We start from the raw sequence: 19791 nt of genomic DNA, 5'->3' as shown, positions 1-19791 counted from the left end.
AGATCAACAGCCGTCTGGAAACTTTTGGCAAATGTCTCATCTCAGCCCCTCTCTCCCTCTGTCTTTTTTTTCCCCTCTCAGTCTCACATCCCTTTGTAAGTGTCTCTGAAATATATGTTGTGTCAAAAAAAAGAGCGAAAAAGGTTTCAGTCTTCTCGTTTAAAAGGAATCAATAGCTCTGTCTCTCTCCTTAACTGCTTCAAAGAATCAGCCTGCACTGATGCAATAATACATGAAAGTTGGAGGAACCATCTGTGTGTTATTGAGTTATTGTTTGAGAGCCTGTCTGAGAGTTTAAAATAAGAAGTGTGTATAAATTCACGTGGGTGTACAGTGCTGGTGCGCCTTGAGGCTTATTGCCGCTCAAGAACTGACTTCATCGCCACCACCAGTCCTCTTTTTTCCCTTGTGGAATTTCCATTTTATCGCCGGCCTGTCACGCAATTTTCATGCTGTCAGCTCCCATGAGGCTTTGCAGCTGCCGTTTGGCACTGCGACACTGACCGCAGGCCATAATGAAAAATCGTGGCATCTGCTTTCTCCGATATGACCTGCTTATCCCCATGGTGGATGGCGGGGGCCTCGAATCCACTATCCCAAATCAATGGCCCCTTGCAGAGGAAGAATCCCAGATGATAAACTCAATCCTAAATACGCTCTCCTCTCACCCCAATATAGAGAAGAAGAGTGAGGAGGGGTGCGAAGTATCTAAATCAATAGGTTTTTCATTACTGCTTTGATTCATGGGTCTTTTCTGATTATTTCTCCACCGGATCTGTGAACAAAGGGAAATGGTATTTTTTTGTGGGCCGTTCGTCTTCAAACCAAATTACCAGCCGGCGCATGTGAATGGAAATAATAATCAAGGGGGCGTCCCGCGATGTTTTGATTCATCTCTTTGCGTTCTCTCCACCTCATGCGCCACAGGTGGGATTGATTGGCCAGATCGATGGTGCCAGAGCTAATTGGACAAAAGTAATAAATGTTTAGCCTCTTTTTTTTTTTTTTTTTTTGGATCGGGGGGAGGGGGGTGATGTTGTGAAACACATGAGTGCAACAGAGCATTTCCATCATTCTTGTTATTCTAGCGAAAGCGGCAGGCAGATTGCTTGATTAGACTACGGCGGGCTGAAGGTCAGAGAAATCCATACCTGGCCAGGTTTTTGTTTGCAGACAACTCCCAAGGCAGCACTAATTTACTTTTAACTCGCAGCTTTCAATAAAGGCAAACGCTCGCTGTTTGAGAGAACTCGAATGCAGATTCTTCTGTCTGCCTTTTGCTCTGAAGCTGTTGCAGATGCACATTTTCACAAATACACGACAGGTGCACAAAAGTGCTAATATATACATGGATTTACGATTATGCACATATTCACAGGAACATACAGTACAAGGCAACAAGTCCCCATACTGAGCAACTAAAATAACAAAATAGGTTGTTTGCTAGTGGCCTCCAGAGCTCCCCATCTGGCCACAACAGGACGAAAAGATCATGGTCATGGTTTGAAGGATCCAACGCCGACACTGAACACAAAGCCGAGCCTCCGGTATCAAACCATAAACCCAGACTCAAGAGGTTTAGTGGTGCTGCCACAAGAGAGGATAGTAATTCCTCACCTGACCTCAAGAGGTCACTTGTGAGAAAGGTGCAGCGAGGTGACGCATTAGAGAAGAGCCACTGTGCACAGAGTATCTCAAAGTGTATAGATGTTCTCTGATTGTAAGGGGATCGTTGCCTTGAAGGCAACCGGGGAAGAGTTTCCTCCAGCCGCGTCTTCTGGAGTTTGAGAAACACCTTTTCTCTCTCCCTCGCTCGCCCCACCTCATCCCCCGTGTCAGCGAGTGTTGTGTCGCGGCGTTCGGCGGCATTCGCCTCAGCCGGAGCAGCAGGTGTTTGCTGGGAGAAACAGTGACACATGGCTGCGCCCTGTCAGACGACTCATTAGAGGCTCTACACCTCCTTTGTTTCCTCATTTGGAGCAGAGAGGAGTGCACACACGCACAAGCACATGCACCCAGGTAGCCAAGTGCACAAAGCAGCAGGTGGCCGCTATCAGCTGGACAAATCAAAGCAGGCAAAGTCAACACCGGCTCGGTGGATGGATCTAGGAGCGAGAGGGTATTTCGAGTACTACTAAAGTGTGCAAGTTCTTGTCTATTGCTCTTTCTTCTTCCCTCAACTCCGGCACTTCTTTGTGTGACGTCCGTGTCAGTGCACCGAATGTGCTCGTGATAAAGACGAAGCAAAACGTGTGATTGTGACGGTGTACGGCGGCCTCTCCGGGGGGAGACAAAGCATATGGCAGAAGCTCTGCATGAGAGGGGTGTTAATTGATGACAATTAGTTCACTGAGAGCGCTCACGTAGGCAGAGATGGTATGTGCCGCAGCTCTAATTTGTGTTACACCCTAAATGACATATTGGTTGGTATTAGATTTGGATGAGTTTTTAGGATCGCATCTATCTGCAGGATCCAGCACTAATGTTGACCTTGAAAAAGCTAAGATGTCATTTTGTGTTGCCGCCCCATTATTCTGCAGTTTTTCATACTTATTGAAGTGGAATTTGGCATTGCTCGCACGTTGAATATTTCTGGAGGTTTTGGAGCTTAATTGCAATGTGAAATAAAGTTCTGTGGGTTAATTGTAGTTAGTGATGCAACACATGTGATGATAATTTACGTTAACAGAAGCTCCAGTAGGACGAGCGTCATATCAGAGATGGACCACAGTTACTGGCAGATACCTCACAGCATTTGATCTGTCCCTCTGGAGCATTTTTACCAGTTAGTAATTATTCCTCCCAGCATGTGACATGCTGTGTCTGGGGGGTAGATGTCCCGCTGCTTTCTTGGCTCCCACTTCAACTCTCCGTCCAGCCGGAACGGGAGAACAACGACTGAGCTTTGAATGACGCTAAAACTGCGACAGAGATGGAGGAGCGTTCAGAGTCACGCGTCTGCAATTCTCCCCTTGTGTCCTGTCGCCTTGCGAGTAAACAGCTGAGTGAAAATGTCCTTGAACAATATGAATAATTTGTTATTGACTGCACAGTGATGGAATGACACTCTGAAGCAGCATGAGACGATGGAGGTTTTGATTTTACAGCGCTCTCATCGAGTTAAGTTTGTGATATAGTTTTTTTCCAACATGTTGAAAAGCAACTGTAAGAAAGTCCATATGTCCCTCTAATAACTGTAACAGGACACTGCAGCATTTGACTGTTGCATTAACATAAAGTTGAGGAACTGCAGGAGGTAAATTGAGGAAAGACTAGCTGAAATTCGATGTGGTAGATGCTGAGATATCGTGGCTGATATGGGTCAAACTAAAGAAAAACACTGGAGCCTACATTTCCCATAATGCAACTTGACAGTGTCCTTTATAAGACAACTCCTGCCTATTAAATGCCCACATCTGTGTTCACAGGCTGACTCGTAATGCCTCTGACTGGAAAATTGACTTGTGAAACTGGTGGAGCTGCACCTTTACGTTCCATCTGTGTGTGTGTGTGTGTGTGTGCGTGCGTGCGTGTGTTTGTGGCAGCTGATCGACTTCTCTCCAACTTCCATCTCAGCTTTGGCTTCGACCACCATCAGCCATTCTCCTTTTTTTCCCCCCAACGTGGCTCCACTCTCATCCATCACAACACGGCTCCCCTCCCTCCCTGTTTGTCGGCCATTTTAGAAATCTTTTCTCCTCTTTCTCCACAGCTGTCTCTCGCTCACTTTCCTGCGAAGCTGCGCTGCCGCACTGTTAATAGACACAGGGACGGGGGGGAAAAAAGGAGAAAACACCAAGTTTCTTCTTCCCTCCACCATCCGCAGCTCACGCTTTCCCCATCCTCTTTGCACCCTGCCTCCGCACCCAGTTGTATTTCTTCATCCTCTCTCCCCCCCCTCCTCCTCCGGCACACAACCTCTTCATAGCCCTCCTTGCCATGCTGCGATAATTAGTCAGCGCTAAAATAATACAGCCTCGAGAAAACAACAAGAGCTGAGCAGAGGGCTTAGCTCCGCTGGGAGGGGAGGAGTGAGGAGGAGGAGGGAGGAGGAGGGATGGTCAGAGCCAGAAAGAGGGAGAGAGAGAGAGAGAGAGAGGGAGGAGAGTAGTATGTGTCAGCCGATTTCAAATGGCTACCAGCGGATTGTTAGATAATGAAAGTGTTGGGTTTTCCGAGTGTGTCTGTGTGTGTGTGCGAGAAGCCCGAGATCCTTGGGCAGCCTTCCTCTTCCTCGTGTGTGAGTAAGTGTGCGGCCTGTTGCTGCGGATGTTGTCCGAGGGCCCCGCAGCCGCCGCAGCAGCCTCTGCTTTCCCTCCTCTCTGACCGCCGCACACCTACACAGCCATTTGTAGGGCATGCGGACGGCGGCGCTTGCAGTTAGAACAGTTAGCTCATGAATTGATTAGCCAGTGAACAGAAAAGCAATTTGGAAACACTTTTTCACTATTTCCTGACGACCCAGCCAGCAGGCCGGGGGCCAGACCGTTGAGTAAAAAAAAACTTAATTAATTAATCTTTTTTTTCTTTACGGTGAAAACAAGAGTAAAGATTTGTTCAGAAAGCAGAAAATGCACAGTGAGCGAACACGCCGGTCAGATGTTGCTCATCAGCTGACTGGCAGTGCAGCTGGAGAGCCTCTCTGGCAGCGTGGGCAGAGTTTAACCCACGGGAGGCAGGAGAGAGAAGAAACCCGCCCTTCATGTTCTGGAAAATGCACGTGTCCCCCAGTATATTTACCAAAATGATCTGATCTGTGACCTGCTTCATATGGACACACGCAGACACGTACAGCCTGTGTTTGTATGCATGGGAATTTATGACAGAGACGAGGTTGAGAGCGGTTCACTGTGGTTTCATTACTCTATGCTAATCACAGCCAACGCCCGTCCTTTCTCACTCACCACCGGGCTTATTGGAGCCGAGCCAAGTCACTCTGTTCCAGTTCAAACACGAAATGGCTCAGCGGTACGAGGCGGCTCGATTTTTTTAGGCTGGAGCTCAAAATACTGTTGAGGCAAAGTTCCTTTGACAGGGAGATCTGAGGAATTTCTTTTGTTGACGTTGAGGGCTGGTGGTTATACTGACAGCATAGCCAACACAAAGTTTGTCAGTTCGCCCTAGTTTGAATGCAACGCAACTGCAGGCGAGTGAGGGCAAGTGGAGCTGCGGTGGCTCGTCAGATTAGCATTTCAAAGGGGAGTGACAGCCAGCGCCGGTGCTAGTACTAGCAATAAAGCTAAACGTGACTTCATGATATACAGCGCCACATGGCGCACTGGTTTTATTATGCAGGAAGTGCTTTCTTTCATGTGCATAATCGCTGTAAAAAAGGATATTCAGGCCACTTCTTTTCAAACTTTTCACCAACATGCTGTTGCAATGTTTTTCACTTACACATAAATCCTATTTATATGAAATGTCAAGTTACTTTCTGCCTGGGACTGAACATATTCTGCATGTGTGTAACATCTTTCTTTACAGCTTTTAAAGTGTAATTTTATGCCGCAGCTCAGTGGTAACCCTCCCATTTTCCTCTTTTATGTGTTTTGCAGCTGGGACAACTTACATCTTCGGGCGAGGCGGAGCCCTCATCACATATACCTGGCCACCCAATGACCGGCCGAGCACGCGGGCAGACCGGCTGGCAGTGGGCTTCAGCACGCAGCTGAAGGAAGCCGTTCTGGTCAGGGTAGAGAGCGCCAAGGGACTGGGAGATTATCTGGAGCTGCACATAGTAAGACACCGCCTTGGGGATGAATTGGGGGGGTTGGGGTGGGGTTGGGGGGGGTGAAATGACAGGGGAATGGGAGAGTACCGGGGGCTACACTCAGTCAGGTGCATCATTGTGGAAGATCCAGAAAGAAAAAGGGGGTCTGGGAAGTACCTGGACAGGGAAGGTGAAGGTCCACCAAGGGACGGAGAATAAACCAGAAACTGCAAACAGTGAGAGGGAGACTTAAGGAAAGAGAGGGTCTCCTATTGGTTGTTTCAGGCTGGTGAAAGACTAAAGCTTGATATAGGCACACTGATTTTTCTGCTGAGTCAAGGCTCTCCTGGATTCATTGAGCTTAGAGGCTGGAGTTGGTGGGTCTTGTTGGAACTTGCGTTTTTCGAAGTTTTTTTTTCTTTTGGTCTGTTTAAAACCTTTGAGTGAGCTCTCTTCCATCGTTTCAGCCCTACCGATGTGTGTCCCTAGAGCTCAGGAATGAACTTCCTGAGCACAGTGGGACGGGAACGACGGCCAAAGCCGTGAAGATAAATTGGAATTAACTTGAGCTTAAAAGTACAAAGTACAATCTGAGGTGTGGTTTAAAGTTTGGCTCACGGAGGCTCCTCCTCTTTGATTCATGGGGTGGCGTTGTTCATCCTTCTCTGTCAGCTACGGCATTTCCATCACAAGGCGTTCAGATTTTTTTTATTGTGCAGTACATGCAAGGGTCACTTGGAGGAATCGGTGTGTGCAGAGTCCAGCAAATGACTAATCACCCAACAGCATTCCCTTTTATCCCCTGTCAAACTAGTTATTAGCCTCATCTCTGCTTTTATTGCTTTCATATGTTAGGCTTAAAGGTCATTTGAAACCACCTCTGCTGATAACTTTAAATGGCAATTAGAGGACAGCAGGCATTTAAAAATGCATTTACACAGGCTCTAATTGTCTCGTTGACCCCTGCCTCCTCTTCCCAGTATTTCATTCGAAGCTCATTTTCATTTTAATGGGGGTTTCCTGTTAATTACCGACCAGGACCACACCTGGTGACTCTGATCCACTCATCATGTTGCCGGAGACCCAAAATGCAACACTGTACACCGTCAGATCCCGAATACAGTGATACTGTACCAGCTGGTGGAAAATATGTCCCGCAGATCCTTTACACTCTCTTAAAGCAGGCAGTGATAAGACACGATCACTGTTATCTACACTTATCTACACTCAGCCATCTGCGCAAGTGTGTGTGTGTGTGTGTTTGTGTGCGTGTGCATGTGTGTGTGATCACACCACTCCAGCATCCCGGTGACCCCAATTTGTTTGGGCTGCCCGTGCCTGGAAGCGACAGGAGCATAGTTGACCCGGGGTCACTTCTCATCCAGTGCTCTGTAAACTGAGAGGGACAGAGGGGGGGGGGGGGGGGGGGGGGGGGGGGGGTGATGGGAAAGAGAGAGGGCGAGGTGACAGAGTCGTGGGGGAGAGCCGGTGGATGGACCGAGTAGGTCAAGGCCAATTTGAATGCTTTTAACATTAGTGACAAATAACGATAATGACTGCGAGGATGCAAGGTTGCATTTGCAAAAGCACCGGACGCAACAAATGCTGTCGGGGTTGAAGCGGCGATGCAGCATCGGCAGTAACACTGAACTTCCAAAGGTCAGATCTCGTAATTTTTAGTCATGTTTCCATTGCTTTTTAAAAACAAACATCCTCATTTACCTCCAGTGGTAACTCTCCATGCAGATTGTTTCAGTTTCAGGTTTTTTAGATTTCCAGCTCTGAGATTTCTGCAGCTGCTCAAACACAATGGAAGCAAATGGAATTTTCCTGCAGTGTCCCGGCATCGAAAAAGGAAACAAAAAAAAAAGTCCTAATTACTGAACACAATCCACAGTCCTCACTGTGACTGGAGCTACTTCCAACCAAAAGAAATAGTCCCCATTAAAAGTGTCGACAGCGCGTTCTATGGATTATCCTGAGTAACCAGAGACTTTTTCTGGAGTGAGGTATCACTGCTGGATTTTAAATGTAATTTCAACGCTGCGAGCGCCACGACAAAATTCTATTTGCCGCCATTGTATCGGGCCGTTGCAAGAAATCTCAGAGGCGGATATCTCAAAACCTGGGGAAATTAAACCACAACTATCTGCATGGCTAGATGCCACCAGAGGTTGGCGAGATAATGCATTTTTTATGTCGGGCTAAGCTCTGTATAATTTGGGTGAAGCGATCCTTTAACTTTGTAAGATTCTACTTTGTCAGTGTTTTATTCTAACCTGCAGGAATGGCTCCTCACTGGCTCTCTCTGCACGTCACTCGCCATCACTCACCAGTCCTTGTTTTGCCTGCTCCTCTCTCGACTGCATATTCTCCATCTAACTCCTGTGTCTTTCATTTACTCCCTCATTCCCCGTCTGGCCCGTTCATTCTCCCCTTCGCTCCCTCTCACACGCACACATCAGTGACTCCGACACACCAGCCCGGCTCCTCTGCTCCCATTGCAATTACATTTCATTTGCTGCCGTTCCTCCCGAGTCGCTCCCCTAAATGACTCTGTTCAGCCCGTGGTGGGTGTTTGGGTTCTGTTAATTATGCCCGTCTCTCTTTGAGGGGAGAAGCACAGACAAATTAGACCTGAGTGCCCAGGAGCCGTGGCCCCATATCATCCCACCTGATGGGGGCCTCACGGACCCAATCAAACTACAAAATAGCTCCACGTTCAAACAGTGATGGTGGCCTTGAGGTTCAATACCTGGGGCCCTTTTTCTTTAACTTTGGCTAGCGGTTCAAAAGCAGCATTTCGCTTTTCATCCCAGGTGAGCCTGTTTCATGGGGTCGAACAGGATTTCAAAGGTTGCAATCCTGACTGGCATAGTTGAGAGTGGGCGTGCACAATTCTAAGAGATTTCCTGGATTTTAGCATTTTGAGAGTAGACATTCGTCATTACTCATGAGGCAATTCATTAATGTTAATTAGGCTAATCATTGAATCAGTGGCCCACACACTCAGATCACAGCCATTTCCTGCCTCTGCAGGATATGACACATCACTGACGGATGCTGCCTCTGCCTGTCTAGCTACAAACACAGGCGCTCGTGGCCACGGCTGATAATGTGTCACCAGGATGTGATAGAGCATTATTCCTTATCTCTCACCAACCACCCGTCTCTTTATGTACCCTTCCTCCCTCACCAGGCCTCCGCCTCTTTCATGCCACTCCACCCTCCGTTTCTGTCCGTGTACCTGACAGAGGGCAGGCCATTGCTCGCTGCCTCGTCCTGTAAAGTCCCGGTTGTGGGATAAGGCGCTTACTGAATGTGCTGACTGTGGCTACTTTCATACAGGCATGCAACATATCCTCTCAAGACACTGTCTCTTGCACTTCCCTAATTATTTACTGTGGGTGTGCCCGAAAGTGCTGCAAACTTTCCCGCTGACATTTCGAGAGTTGTAGATGAAAAAAGGTTTGAAATTCATTATTTTGAAAATGCCATAGGAATGAATCATCGGCGAGCAGACCAAACATGACCGTGCGTAGCTCCGTCGCAGTGCAGCATTGCTCATAAGTCTGTGAAGATTCTCCGTCGTCCAGGTCGGGGTTTCTAACCACGGGAAACCAAAAACAGCTGTCTGGCGTTGAAGGGAGTTTGCTGCTCATCCTGCAGACTTCATCAGTAGTTCTGAGTGGTGGGGAGTTCCTCTATATTTAATCACCCGGAGAAGTTAAATACCACAGAACTCCCAAAGAGTCAGTAGAACTAATTAAGCCTATTGGATGAATGGTGAAACATTTTCATGAATACTCAGTAAGTCCAGTTGCCTTTTCCTCAGACGAACGTGTTAGTAGCTGTTAGCTGGAGCTGGAAGCCCCCCGAGATGAGCATTGGTTTGACTTGGGTTTTTGTAGTAGGAGTTACGGTTGTGGGGGGGGGTTTATGCATAACACATCGCATCAGTCTATCCCGCCATCCCAGCCCATTGCTGCTAATCGAAATGCTGTTGTTGCTGCTGTATTTACTGTGCAGCAGAGGAGTTTCTGATGTTTAGAATAGCAAAGGTAAAATCCACTTACGAGCCTGGTTCTAAAAAAGCTGGGACTCTGTGTGCAACATAAATAACACAGAATAGGATACTGTAAAAGTTTGGAGGAACTTTTTATAGATGGAATCAGTAGTGGAGGGAAGCAGACATGCATCTCTAAAATGTTACAGCTCCATTCGTCAGGAATTTCCTTCTCCACAGCAGAGAAAATACCCTTTGGTTTTACCACTCAGCGTGAATTAAATCCGAACAGACACAACTTTTATTACTTCAGTGAGCATTTCTGTTTTCCTCGATTTAGTAGACAGGATGTCCCCCAGTCCACACGATGTCTTTCACAGGACGTTAGCTCGACAGAAGTAAAAATGGTCATTCGGGAGGGCAGGACATCATTTTCGCCAATCTTCATGACATTTCCACCATCAGGGCCCGGGGTGTGAGATTCAGGGAATGAAGGGTGCAGACAGATATGGAATTGGGCTGATAGCTAAATCTCCCATCTGCGGCTGCTGGAAAAGGTAGATGTCCTTGCAAGACCTTGGAACCCAGTCATGAAAAGAAACTAGTTACAATTTCACAAAAAAAAAAAAAATTATTTGAAGCCAGCGGCAGTTTTTCTTTTTAAGCTTCTCGCTGTGCATCACTATGGAAAATTAAAATGCTGTTTGTATCAATTTATTTCTTTCATTCCTTTAGTTTATGAGGCGCATGCAGCAGAACAAGTCCACCTCTGTTTTCATGTTGGCTGTAGTGATGCAATTTAAGAACTTGCAGAACTGGTGAGCGATCGAGCAGTGCCATTTTTAGGCGGCACACCAGTCAGTTGTAGTGTTGTTGTGAGCATACAGGCCCGCCTTCCCCTTACCAGGCGGAGCGCGGAGGCTGGCGTTGTGTTGCCGAGGCTGGTGTGTTTTCTCACAGTCGTATCAGCGCAAACAGAAGTACAACCATCATTTTTTCGTGTGTGCCGTGGTGATAGTCTGAGTTTGTCCGTTTTTCTCCTGTACACAAACATTGGCAATTTAAAAAACTGGGCATGCGAGAAGCGTCGCTTTTCATCTCATTCTGGCTGGGAGGCCCCGTGTTCCTCCAGCTTCGTGCTTTGCCGTCCCTGCTACCTGGCTCAGGTGACAGCGCTACAGGCAGCCCCACACCCCCGCTCAGTGTGCTAAACAAAGGCACCCAGGTAGACCAAGTTTGGGAGACTGTCTCACACCTTGTCTCCCTCGCCCAGAAGTGTTTGTTGACTGCAATAAGGAGGGAATAGCTTGTCTAGCGGGGTCTCACAAAACTTAAACCGTCCTCAAGTTTATGACTCATCAGGTATTAACAGAAATTACCACGCAGGGTCTTTCATCTGAGGAGAAGTAATATTCCTTGACTGTTAAAATGTCTTTCATGCCACTGTTTGCACTCAAAGCAATAAAGGCTCAAAAAACAGAGCAGCAAATTGAGGTTATTTGTTATGCACAGAGAGATGAGTCATTAATGAAGAAAGGAGCAAATATCAGAGTCATTCTCCTCATGAGCTACTCATAAACTTTCCAAATGGCCTGACAGATGGCTGTGTAAAGTTGGAGCAGTTTAGATGCACCTTTCGAACTAGGACTTCACAGTCTTTTTTAATACATTTTTTTTTTTAGAGGTGTCTGTTTGTATTTATTGCTGTTCTCACAGGCACCACTCACATTTGACAGTCATTACATTTACAGCTGGCAAGTTGTCGCACTAACTGCTCTGTGGGAAGTGCCTCATCTGCAGTTATGGGCCGGTGCACGGCGCACAGCGGGCCTCCCCGAGTATCTCCATCACTGGCTGTCCGGTCCCGGCTCCTAGCATTAAATAAGAGCTGCCTCTGATTACCCGTTAGGGAGCCATCCTTCACCGCAAGCGTCTACTTTGCGCAGGGGTGGGGCGGGGGTGCAGCAAAAGGGACACGGCCACATTTTCTCCTCTTGACCCGACTGTTACCCCTCTCCCAGCATGTGACAAATGCTGATTGAGAAAGGAGTTCAGAGGCTTTCCCGTGGTCAACAGCACCACAGTCAAAATATGAAGCTCAGCTCCACGATCCCTCTCCCTGCTGGCTCCAAGCAACACTCCTCTTTTTAAGGCATACACCACCACCCTGCTTCTTCTTTTTTTCATATTTATTTTCCAGCAGCCACAGGTTCAAGCCAGTAACTGTTTAATTATGGGTTGAAAAACGTGATCTGACGTCTGACAGCAGCCGGGGATAAGACGAGTGGCGAGGAGAACTGGGTGGATGGAGAGCTTTGAGAGTGCACTGGGGAGCCGAGAGATGCTGGCGTCAGATAAAGGCAGATGGTGATGCGGATAAAACTGTCAGAGAGAGGCAGAGGCTTTTATCCTCTACTCCCCACCCTGATAACACACACACACACACAGAGGGATGCGTGTGCACGCCTTTACTCCACACTGGCTGTCAGTAGCACACAGAGTCACACACACGCTCTCAGCTGCCAGAGTTGCTCACAGGCACGTTTGCAAGGACACCTTCACGTTCACGTACGACATGTATGACTAGCCCCAATTTACAAGGGCGGCCCTACACATTCTCTCCCACACGGAGTGATTTCCTTATTTATAACTCCCCCCCGCCTTTCCTTTCTTAAATGGGTGTCACTTCTCCAACCTCCTCTCCTTCATCTTGTCAGGGGGGGTAAAAGCCAAACATGCAGGGAGGGACAGCGGGATGAAGCGTGGAGAACAATTGAGGGAGAAATGGAGGCGCTGCTTTGATGAATGCAGCTGCCTCGCAAAGGGGAGCGCGGGCCGCCGTCAGTAATGAGATCGGGTCCTGGTGGGTTTGGCAGGGTCCCTCTCCTCAGCTGGCGGGAGCCTGACAGCATATCGATTAATCCTTCCCTTTCGCGTCCCTAATTAATTGTCCCCACGGCTGGAGGTGCAGCGGGGCGGGAGCTGAAGAGGGGTGCAGATTCTACCTTAGAGCTTTCATCATGGGTGGCTAACTTTGGATGGGAAGGGGATTAGGAGCCAGACCTTTGAATGAATCCCACATCATTCATGAGGACTGGTGGATTCCTCCATCTAACCATTCATAACTAAAATCCATCCGTTCGACTGGTGATGCTTGAAGAGGGCAGTACATAACATGGGTTTAATTGCTGCCCTCAGGGTCTCGCAACTCTCTGGATGACCATTTCAAAGCAGCGCCGCTGCTGGTACCTGTTTGGTCATTTGTCTTGATTTTTCGATGCAAGGCGCTTCACAAATCCAGTGTGCGGCGAGCTTCCCTTCCGTGTGTGGCTTGGTTAATTTGTCAGATCTAAATGTAAATGGCCTGTTAGAGGGTCATTTATTTTGTCAGCTGCGCAGCTGCAGAAGGAATGAAAGGGTACACTGGAATCACCTACTGGCAAAGTCCTGCGTCACTGCACGAGATCGAGGCTCTGCGAGCACACACTGCATTAAGCACGTCGCACACACCCCAACCACCGATGTCACACGGCAGATGAAAAGCACCTGCGCTGACATCGGTGTTTAGACACTGAAGCACGCAGAGCAGTTTTGCAAATCTTTGCCACATGCAAGGCTGAAGCTGACTCATGATGAGTCCATAAAAAATGGAACCATTTGGAACAAGCTGGCCTTGGCTACCTTCGTTGACTGCGGGTCACTGTGCTTGTAGCTCACACTGGCTACGTTTCCTGTGAGAGCAAAGTGGTGGATGGGCTTTCCGGATCAATAAGCTATTAGGTTCCAAGAGAGCAGGCCTGTCTGTATGGGTTCAGCCCTGCCTTTAATAATCATCTGGGAAGGCAACAGTACCTGAGATTATATTCTTTCTTGTCCTTGTCTGCCATCTCCCTTCCTCCGTCTAGCTCTGTACTCTGCATACGTGTAGCGTAAACAGAATCGGTTCATCAGCTCAGTCCGGACGAATACAACTGCACAGCATGAAAATGCCCTTCTACCAGCAATCTAAGACAATGCATGCATTGCTTTGTTTTTATCATTTTCCACACAAATTGCGACACATCGCCATGACGGCCTCGTCTTCGCCACTGTCATTTTCTTTAAAGGTCACATAGTCGGTCCCAGCAGTCCTCAGCGAAATGAAGAGGGAGTAGTAGCATGGAAGTGAAAGGAAGAAGGAAAGTTAAAAGATTAAGGTAATGTAAGAGAGAATAGTGCATTTACCCACTGCACTTTGTCTTTAGTGAGGTGCCCCGCGGAGAGGACCCCCACCATCCAGCCCATCCATCCAACTCCCTCTGGATGCACTTTAGCCTCCCCTCCCCTCACTCGCCGCAACAAGCACCAGGCCAGCACAGACAGGGCAACCCATTTATTTAGCAACTCTAAATTCATACGACATTACTCATTAGAAATTATGGCTTCATTTGCATTCTGATTCATCTACACCTACTATTGCTGCCGCTGCTATTAACAATTCTCTGTGACTAACACACTCATTTTCTGTTTGAACGCACAGGTGTCTGCACTGTTCTGAATGGTCTCATTAAAACTATTCCCTTCCATGATTAACACGTAATGCTGACACATGCATGAATTTCAGAGTGGATACGTCGTCCTTAAACAAACGCCGATTTCCTGCGGTGCCTGTGTGCAAGTATTCATATTTAACGCGTTCCTCGCTGCATGTTTTAATTGTCTCCGAGTAACACTGAAAGCTGCCTGTTAGCATTTTTTCTAATACTTTTTGGACTTTGGCTGACCCTTACGTCTTCTCCCCTCGTTGATTCATCACCACATCCATAATTCATTCTTGCCCTTTTCATGAAAGTTTGTCTATTGACTTTCTGTACTGTTTTAATAAAGCTTATGTCTCGTATTGATTGTAAAACCGCTATGAGTTCATGCCCCTCTTTAATATATCAATCGACCACCAAATGAGCATCCTACATCACTTTTGGCCCACTTTCCCAGAGGAAAAATAATCTATACCTCAGTGCCCAAACACTGTGACTGTTGCTGTGAAGAAAATCAACACAGTCAAGACTTTTCAGTGTGCTTTGAACTTTTTTGCCACCCCTATCTTAAAATGATGGTCAGCTTAAAGCCCAAACTCTGCTACAGAATCTTTTCTTGCTCTTATCTCAGTGCTCTTGTTGACTACCTTGGGGAGGATGTTTCTACTTTGAACATCGTCAGGACTGAAAGGAGAGCGGAAAAGAACGATGAGTAGAAAGAAAAATGGTCTTACTGATGGAGGGAGAAAACAAAAAAAAAAGGGGAATGCAACAGAGCCAGGGAGAGAAAGATGGACTACAAGAGAATGTCTCGGAGGCCGAGAGAGGCAGAAAAGATGTTTACATCTGCTCATCCATGCAGAGCGCGCATGTCTATGTTTCCAAGCCCTCGGTGATGTACTCAAGGCAGCAGTGATGAATGCATACTTTCTCAGTCACCACTCTTAACTTTGCAAGTCCATCAAGCATTCCGCTGTCGGCAGGGCAGGAAAAAAACACTCCATTATTCACCGCTTTTGTTGTTCTGAAAATGAACGCCATTAACAATGAATGTGTGGAGCCGTCAGCATAAATTCGGTCAGAACTGAGAGCGAAGATCTTAAAAAGCGCCCAGTGTGGCGCAAAGATAAGAAGAAGGCTTTTTCTGAACTGTGATTCCTCTTAATAAATGCCACAGCCCGTGTTCGGCGGTGAGTTGAGTTCCGCACCGCCGTCCCTCCGGGGGCGAGAAAGAGGCAATCGGCGAGGCAGCGACTGCGCCGTGATGCTTTTCCGTTTAATAAGTTCAGACTCGGTTGCACCTGCAGGTCGCTGAGGTCGCGCCGGTGATAAAGTCTGTGTGCAACAAGTGCTATCACATGAGCCGTGTGATAGCACTTGAGTCCACAGGGCAAGTATTTTTCGTCCTCTCGCTGTATATTGAGCAGTTGGTCTGCTGCCAATTAATTTGTGTTGCTTGGAGAGGAAACAAGTGGCTGAAGAGGGATCATGAGACAGATGACCATGGAGGGACGGAGGGAGATTGAAAAAACAGAAAATTGCACAGTTATTACTGTGGGTTGTATTGTTATTGTAGTTTTGCCATCATTTCAATCTTTCAGGACAACGCTGCGCTGATTAAAGTAGCTGCTGCGACCTGGGAGCACTGCAACATGGCTGAGCAGTAAACTAGTTAATAGTTTATCCAAATGAATAAATGCCTTTGTTTGGAGGTGAAACTGATGACAGCAGGCACAAAATGTTGTCGTCATGTGTCATTCAATAAGTTGGTAAATCCTGAGTCATTTTTGCTCTTAGAAATAATGGTCAAAACCAAGAAAATGGCCATAATGGAAGTTTCCTTCGAGAGCAGAAATGAAAATGTGCTCGTATCCCTCACATTTAGCCCGGCGCCGTCTTCTCTCTTTTCAATTTTTGCTTCTTTATGGGTCGAGGAGTAGTTCCACCAGTCTTCCATCCCCACTGATATGAGCGGCTTAGGTTTTAGCTCACTGAGCAGCAAGAGGAGTCGACTCTCCTGCCTTCCTCTCTCTGTCCCCGAGAGCTGAAATCCTGTTGTCAGACCGGCGATAACCGATGCCTGATGGGGCCCCAAGGTCTGTGCGAACCTGTCGCGGAGACCATCCCATGGATGTTCACCGCTGAATCTCTCATGCGCTATCGCCCGGCTGATAAGGCGCAAATAGGATTCGTTTGCAGCAGCTGTGTTGCTTTGGTACATCTGCTGTAAGGAGCGTTTTTTGGTTGGATGTGAGGGGGGGGGCAGTGATCGGGTTGGGAACAGGTGGATTATGTTTAGCTGCAAATATATACAAACAGACGAATGTGTGTTAGTTGCTAGTGCACAATGATTCCCCCATAAAGATCCCCGTTCCTTGGCTTTTAACTAATCCAAGCCACGTATATGCTCTCATATAAAAATATCGTTCACAGTTTAAGCATCGCAGTATTAAGATATCAGTTATTGTGACAACATAAGTACACACAAATTTTGCAGCAGCTTAATGCTTTCTACTCTCTCTCACTCAATCCCCCTTTCCAACAACAATCAGTCTGCCTGTCAGTTTGCAACGCAGTATATACCCGTCGACTGGATCCTCTTTTGTGTCTCTTTTGTGCCAGAATTGGCTCTGAATTTGATCAGAGATGGAGGAGGAAGGCTGGGACAAAAAGGGGAAAATATAGCGTAGCTCTCGCTCACTTTGATTCATTTCGGCTGCCGTTCACCGTCTCTTCCTCCTGGGAGAGGGTCAGTCGGAGGGAAGCACACAAGCAGCCAAAACTGCAGATGGTTTCGTGGAAACACAACAAAAAAAGAAAAAAAAAAAAAACAGGCTTTTGTTTCCTTAAGCTTGCATTCACGAGAGCCGTGTGAATCGAGACCTGAAGAGGGAGAAGATCATTTCTTTTGTGACACGTTTACGAGACGTGAAAAAAAAAACCAATCCAAAACAAAACAAACACAAAAAACTGTGTCAGACTGAGAAAATTCAGAGAAGTCAAGAATCAAGACAATTCTCTGGCTCTTTGATTCTCTTAGAGCTGCACTGCCTCGCATGCTCCCTCCCTTATATTTAGGGGAAGCAAAGCCACAAGGGAGGAACCTCTAATAAGTGATTGAAGGATTGGTGCCGTCGTGCTATTCCTGCACAATTCAGGAGGAGAAGGAAGTTCATCATTCATTCATCGGTTGCTGCTCCTGGGAATTGGGCGTGCCGCCATTTGTTAGGTTCATCCGGTTGGGTTCGAGACAATCAGATGCAAGAATCAGCAACAGCCTTCAGCCTTTTAGTTTGCAGCCGTGCCTGCCTTGTCTTACAAGTTTCACTCTTTTCCTCCTTCATGTGGGAGCGCTTGAATTAAAAGGTGAAAGACAAAGAAAAGGAAATGTCCCTCAAGTATAATGTAAGGTTACACTCAGGCAACCAGGAGCCACGAAGCACGGACATCATTTAATGTGTTCGCAGCTCCTTTTTTTAAATTTTTAATTTGGCAAACAGAATTGATAGTTGCTGCTCGCAGGTTCAGGCTATTCTTGTTTGTTCCCTCGTTTCTTAACTCTCTCTTTTTTTCTGATTCTTTTATTACATCTCTGCTTTTCTCTTCCACTCCCTCTTTGCTGAGTCAGTGCTTGCACTTACGCGGAGCCAGGCCTCAGAGTGATATGCTGAATAAGTACCCTCATATCCGTAGCTGATGTAGCAAAAGGCTGAGGGGGGAGATGGTGCGAATAAGGGAGGGAGAAGTCGCCAGTTTGACTGTGACAAGGGTAGGTAACTGTGTTTTTATATAGTGCCCAGAAGAGGGAAATGTGCTGACGTTGTTTCAGCATCAGCTGTGATGTGAGACATTCAGGGACGTGGGCAGATTAGCAAATCCACAGCAGCGGAGAATCTAGACATTTTTCACCATATCGGTAAAGTTAAAGAGGACACTTGGCAGCGGAGCAGGCTCGTTAGGGTCGCGCGACAAGACAGAGAGCCCACCAACTCTGACTATTACCCTGTGCATTTTGGACACATGGATCCTTCCCACTCAGCTAAGACTGGGGAAGTAGCCGTCAAGCTGTTCCTCCCCTCTGCAAAGAGCTGGGCCAACTCGAGGAAAAAAAAAAGGCCCGCTGGTTGGATGTCTTCCCAGAGCAATTAGCTGAACCCACACGCCTGTTTGATTAATACACAGATGAAAATTAGCTTCTTGCAGCCACTCTGCTCAGCCTCAGCCCCTTCCATGGTGACCAGGTCGATGTCAGCCTGCATTCTGCTGCTGTTGACTCATCTGCAGGGCATATGTAGGGTGTGACATTTAAAAAAGCATGCTGGATTTGTACAATCCACATCACTGCTACGGAATCATGATGAATGGACGGAGGGCCAGACCACAGTCGTCTGTGTTGACAAATGAAGCATTTTCTCATCTTGCTTACTCCACCTGCTCGCCAGTTTACATTGCCATGCAATCTTCGCTCAGTCAACCGGGGCGTAATCCATACACATGTGACAGATAGGGCATAGTTATCAAAGCTGGCAGTCCCAATAATTAGAAAAAGGCAATAGTCGAGGCCGAGGAGACCATTTCCCTGATGGATTAACAGCAATCGCTTACAGCGGCGTTCCAGAGTTGTTTACACTGGCAGTCATAAGGCAGATGTATTGAGCATCAGTAATTCCTTTCTGTGGATCCACTCGATCAAAAGCAATCGGCTAGCTAATCAACAGATGTAATGGTGTACGATGGTGTGTTTCCAAAAGCAGCAGATGTATTATCATCAGATGCATAAACAACTGGCGTTTCCCGACTCTGTCTCATTCACACACACATGCACGCACGCACACACACACACACACACACGCACAGCAGCCTACCAGAGACGGATGATCTGAGCGCTGTGGTGCCAGTTACACAGAGAAGCGGAGGACACCCAGGAGCTACTCTGAGGGGCCCCCACCTGCTGTTTTAACAAGTGCCAGATCAGTGAGCCTCCTCCGGGTCAGATGGACGAGGTTGGTGCCTCTCAGTTCTGGTGCCCCCCCGCCAGGGTTGCAGCTGTGTGTGAGGGATCCGACTGTACTCTGTCTGGCCTTCATAGATGTGCTAAAGGCGCAGTAGCTGACCTGCATCACGCCTATCTACAATGGAAAATGCTCAGTGCTGGCATCACCTACAGAGTTCTACCAGAGTTCCACTGTGGACGGAGGCATCACAGGAAAGTTTAGAGGGGGGGCAGGAAGGAGAGAATATCATGTACACACTCAAACATGCATACAGACACATGCTTGATAAATCTGTCCATGCTGGAGGCTGTCACGGCGGGGTGTGGAGATGCCATGGTTGCCATGACAATTAGCAGCACATCTGGCCTGACGATCGAGGGAGACAGCTGGTACAGCACTACCAGTGTTTAATGTGTAAATCTGGAGAGCGCTTGAACCTTGAGAGTGGATGCAGTCTGAGAGGAGGGTCAGAGGGGGCTACAAGTTAGCCACTGAATCTAATGTTAGTTGAAAAGTGTGACAAATAGATTCCAGTAAGGCCCGATGCCAGCAGAGAAATACTGC

General features: G+C 47.4%; 1 protein-coding gene across 1 annotated transcript in view; it reads left to right on the top strand.

Moving 5' to 3' along the window:
- nrxn2b (neurexin 2b) overlaps positions 1-19791 on the top strand; it is a 550653-nt gene that overhangs the window by 449692 nt on the left and 81170 nt on the right. The window contains exon 18 of the mRNA XM_041964490.1: positions 5556-5737. Coding sequence (XP_041820424.1) covers positions 5556-5737 — 182 coding nt within the window. The remainder of the gene's footprint in view (positions 1-5555; positions 5738-19791) is intronic.

Source organism: Chelmon rostratus, chromosome 23, assembly GCF_017976325.1.
Source record: "Chelmon rostratus isolate fCheRos1 chromosome 23, fCheRos1.pri, whole genome shotgun sequence".
NCBI classification, from domain to species: Eukaryota; Metazoa; Chordata; class Actinopteri; order Chaetodontiformes; family Chaetodontidae; genus Chelmon; species Chelmon rostratus.
The sequence above is the reverse complement of the archived record's forward strand: the minus strand, read 5'-3'. Positions and strand labels throughout refer to the sequence as shown.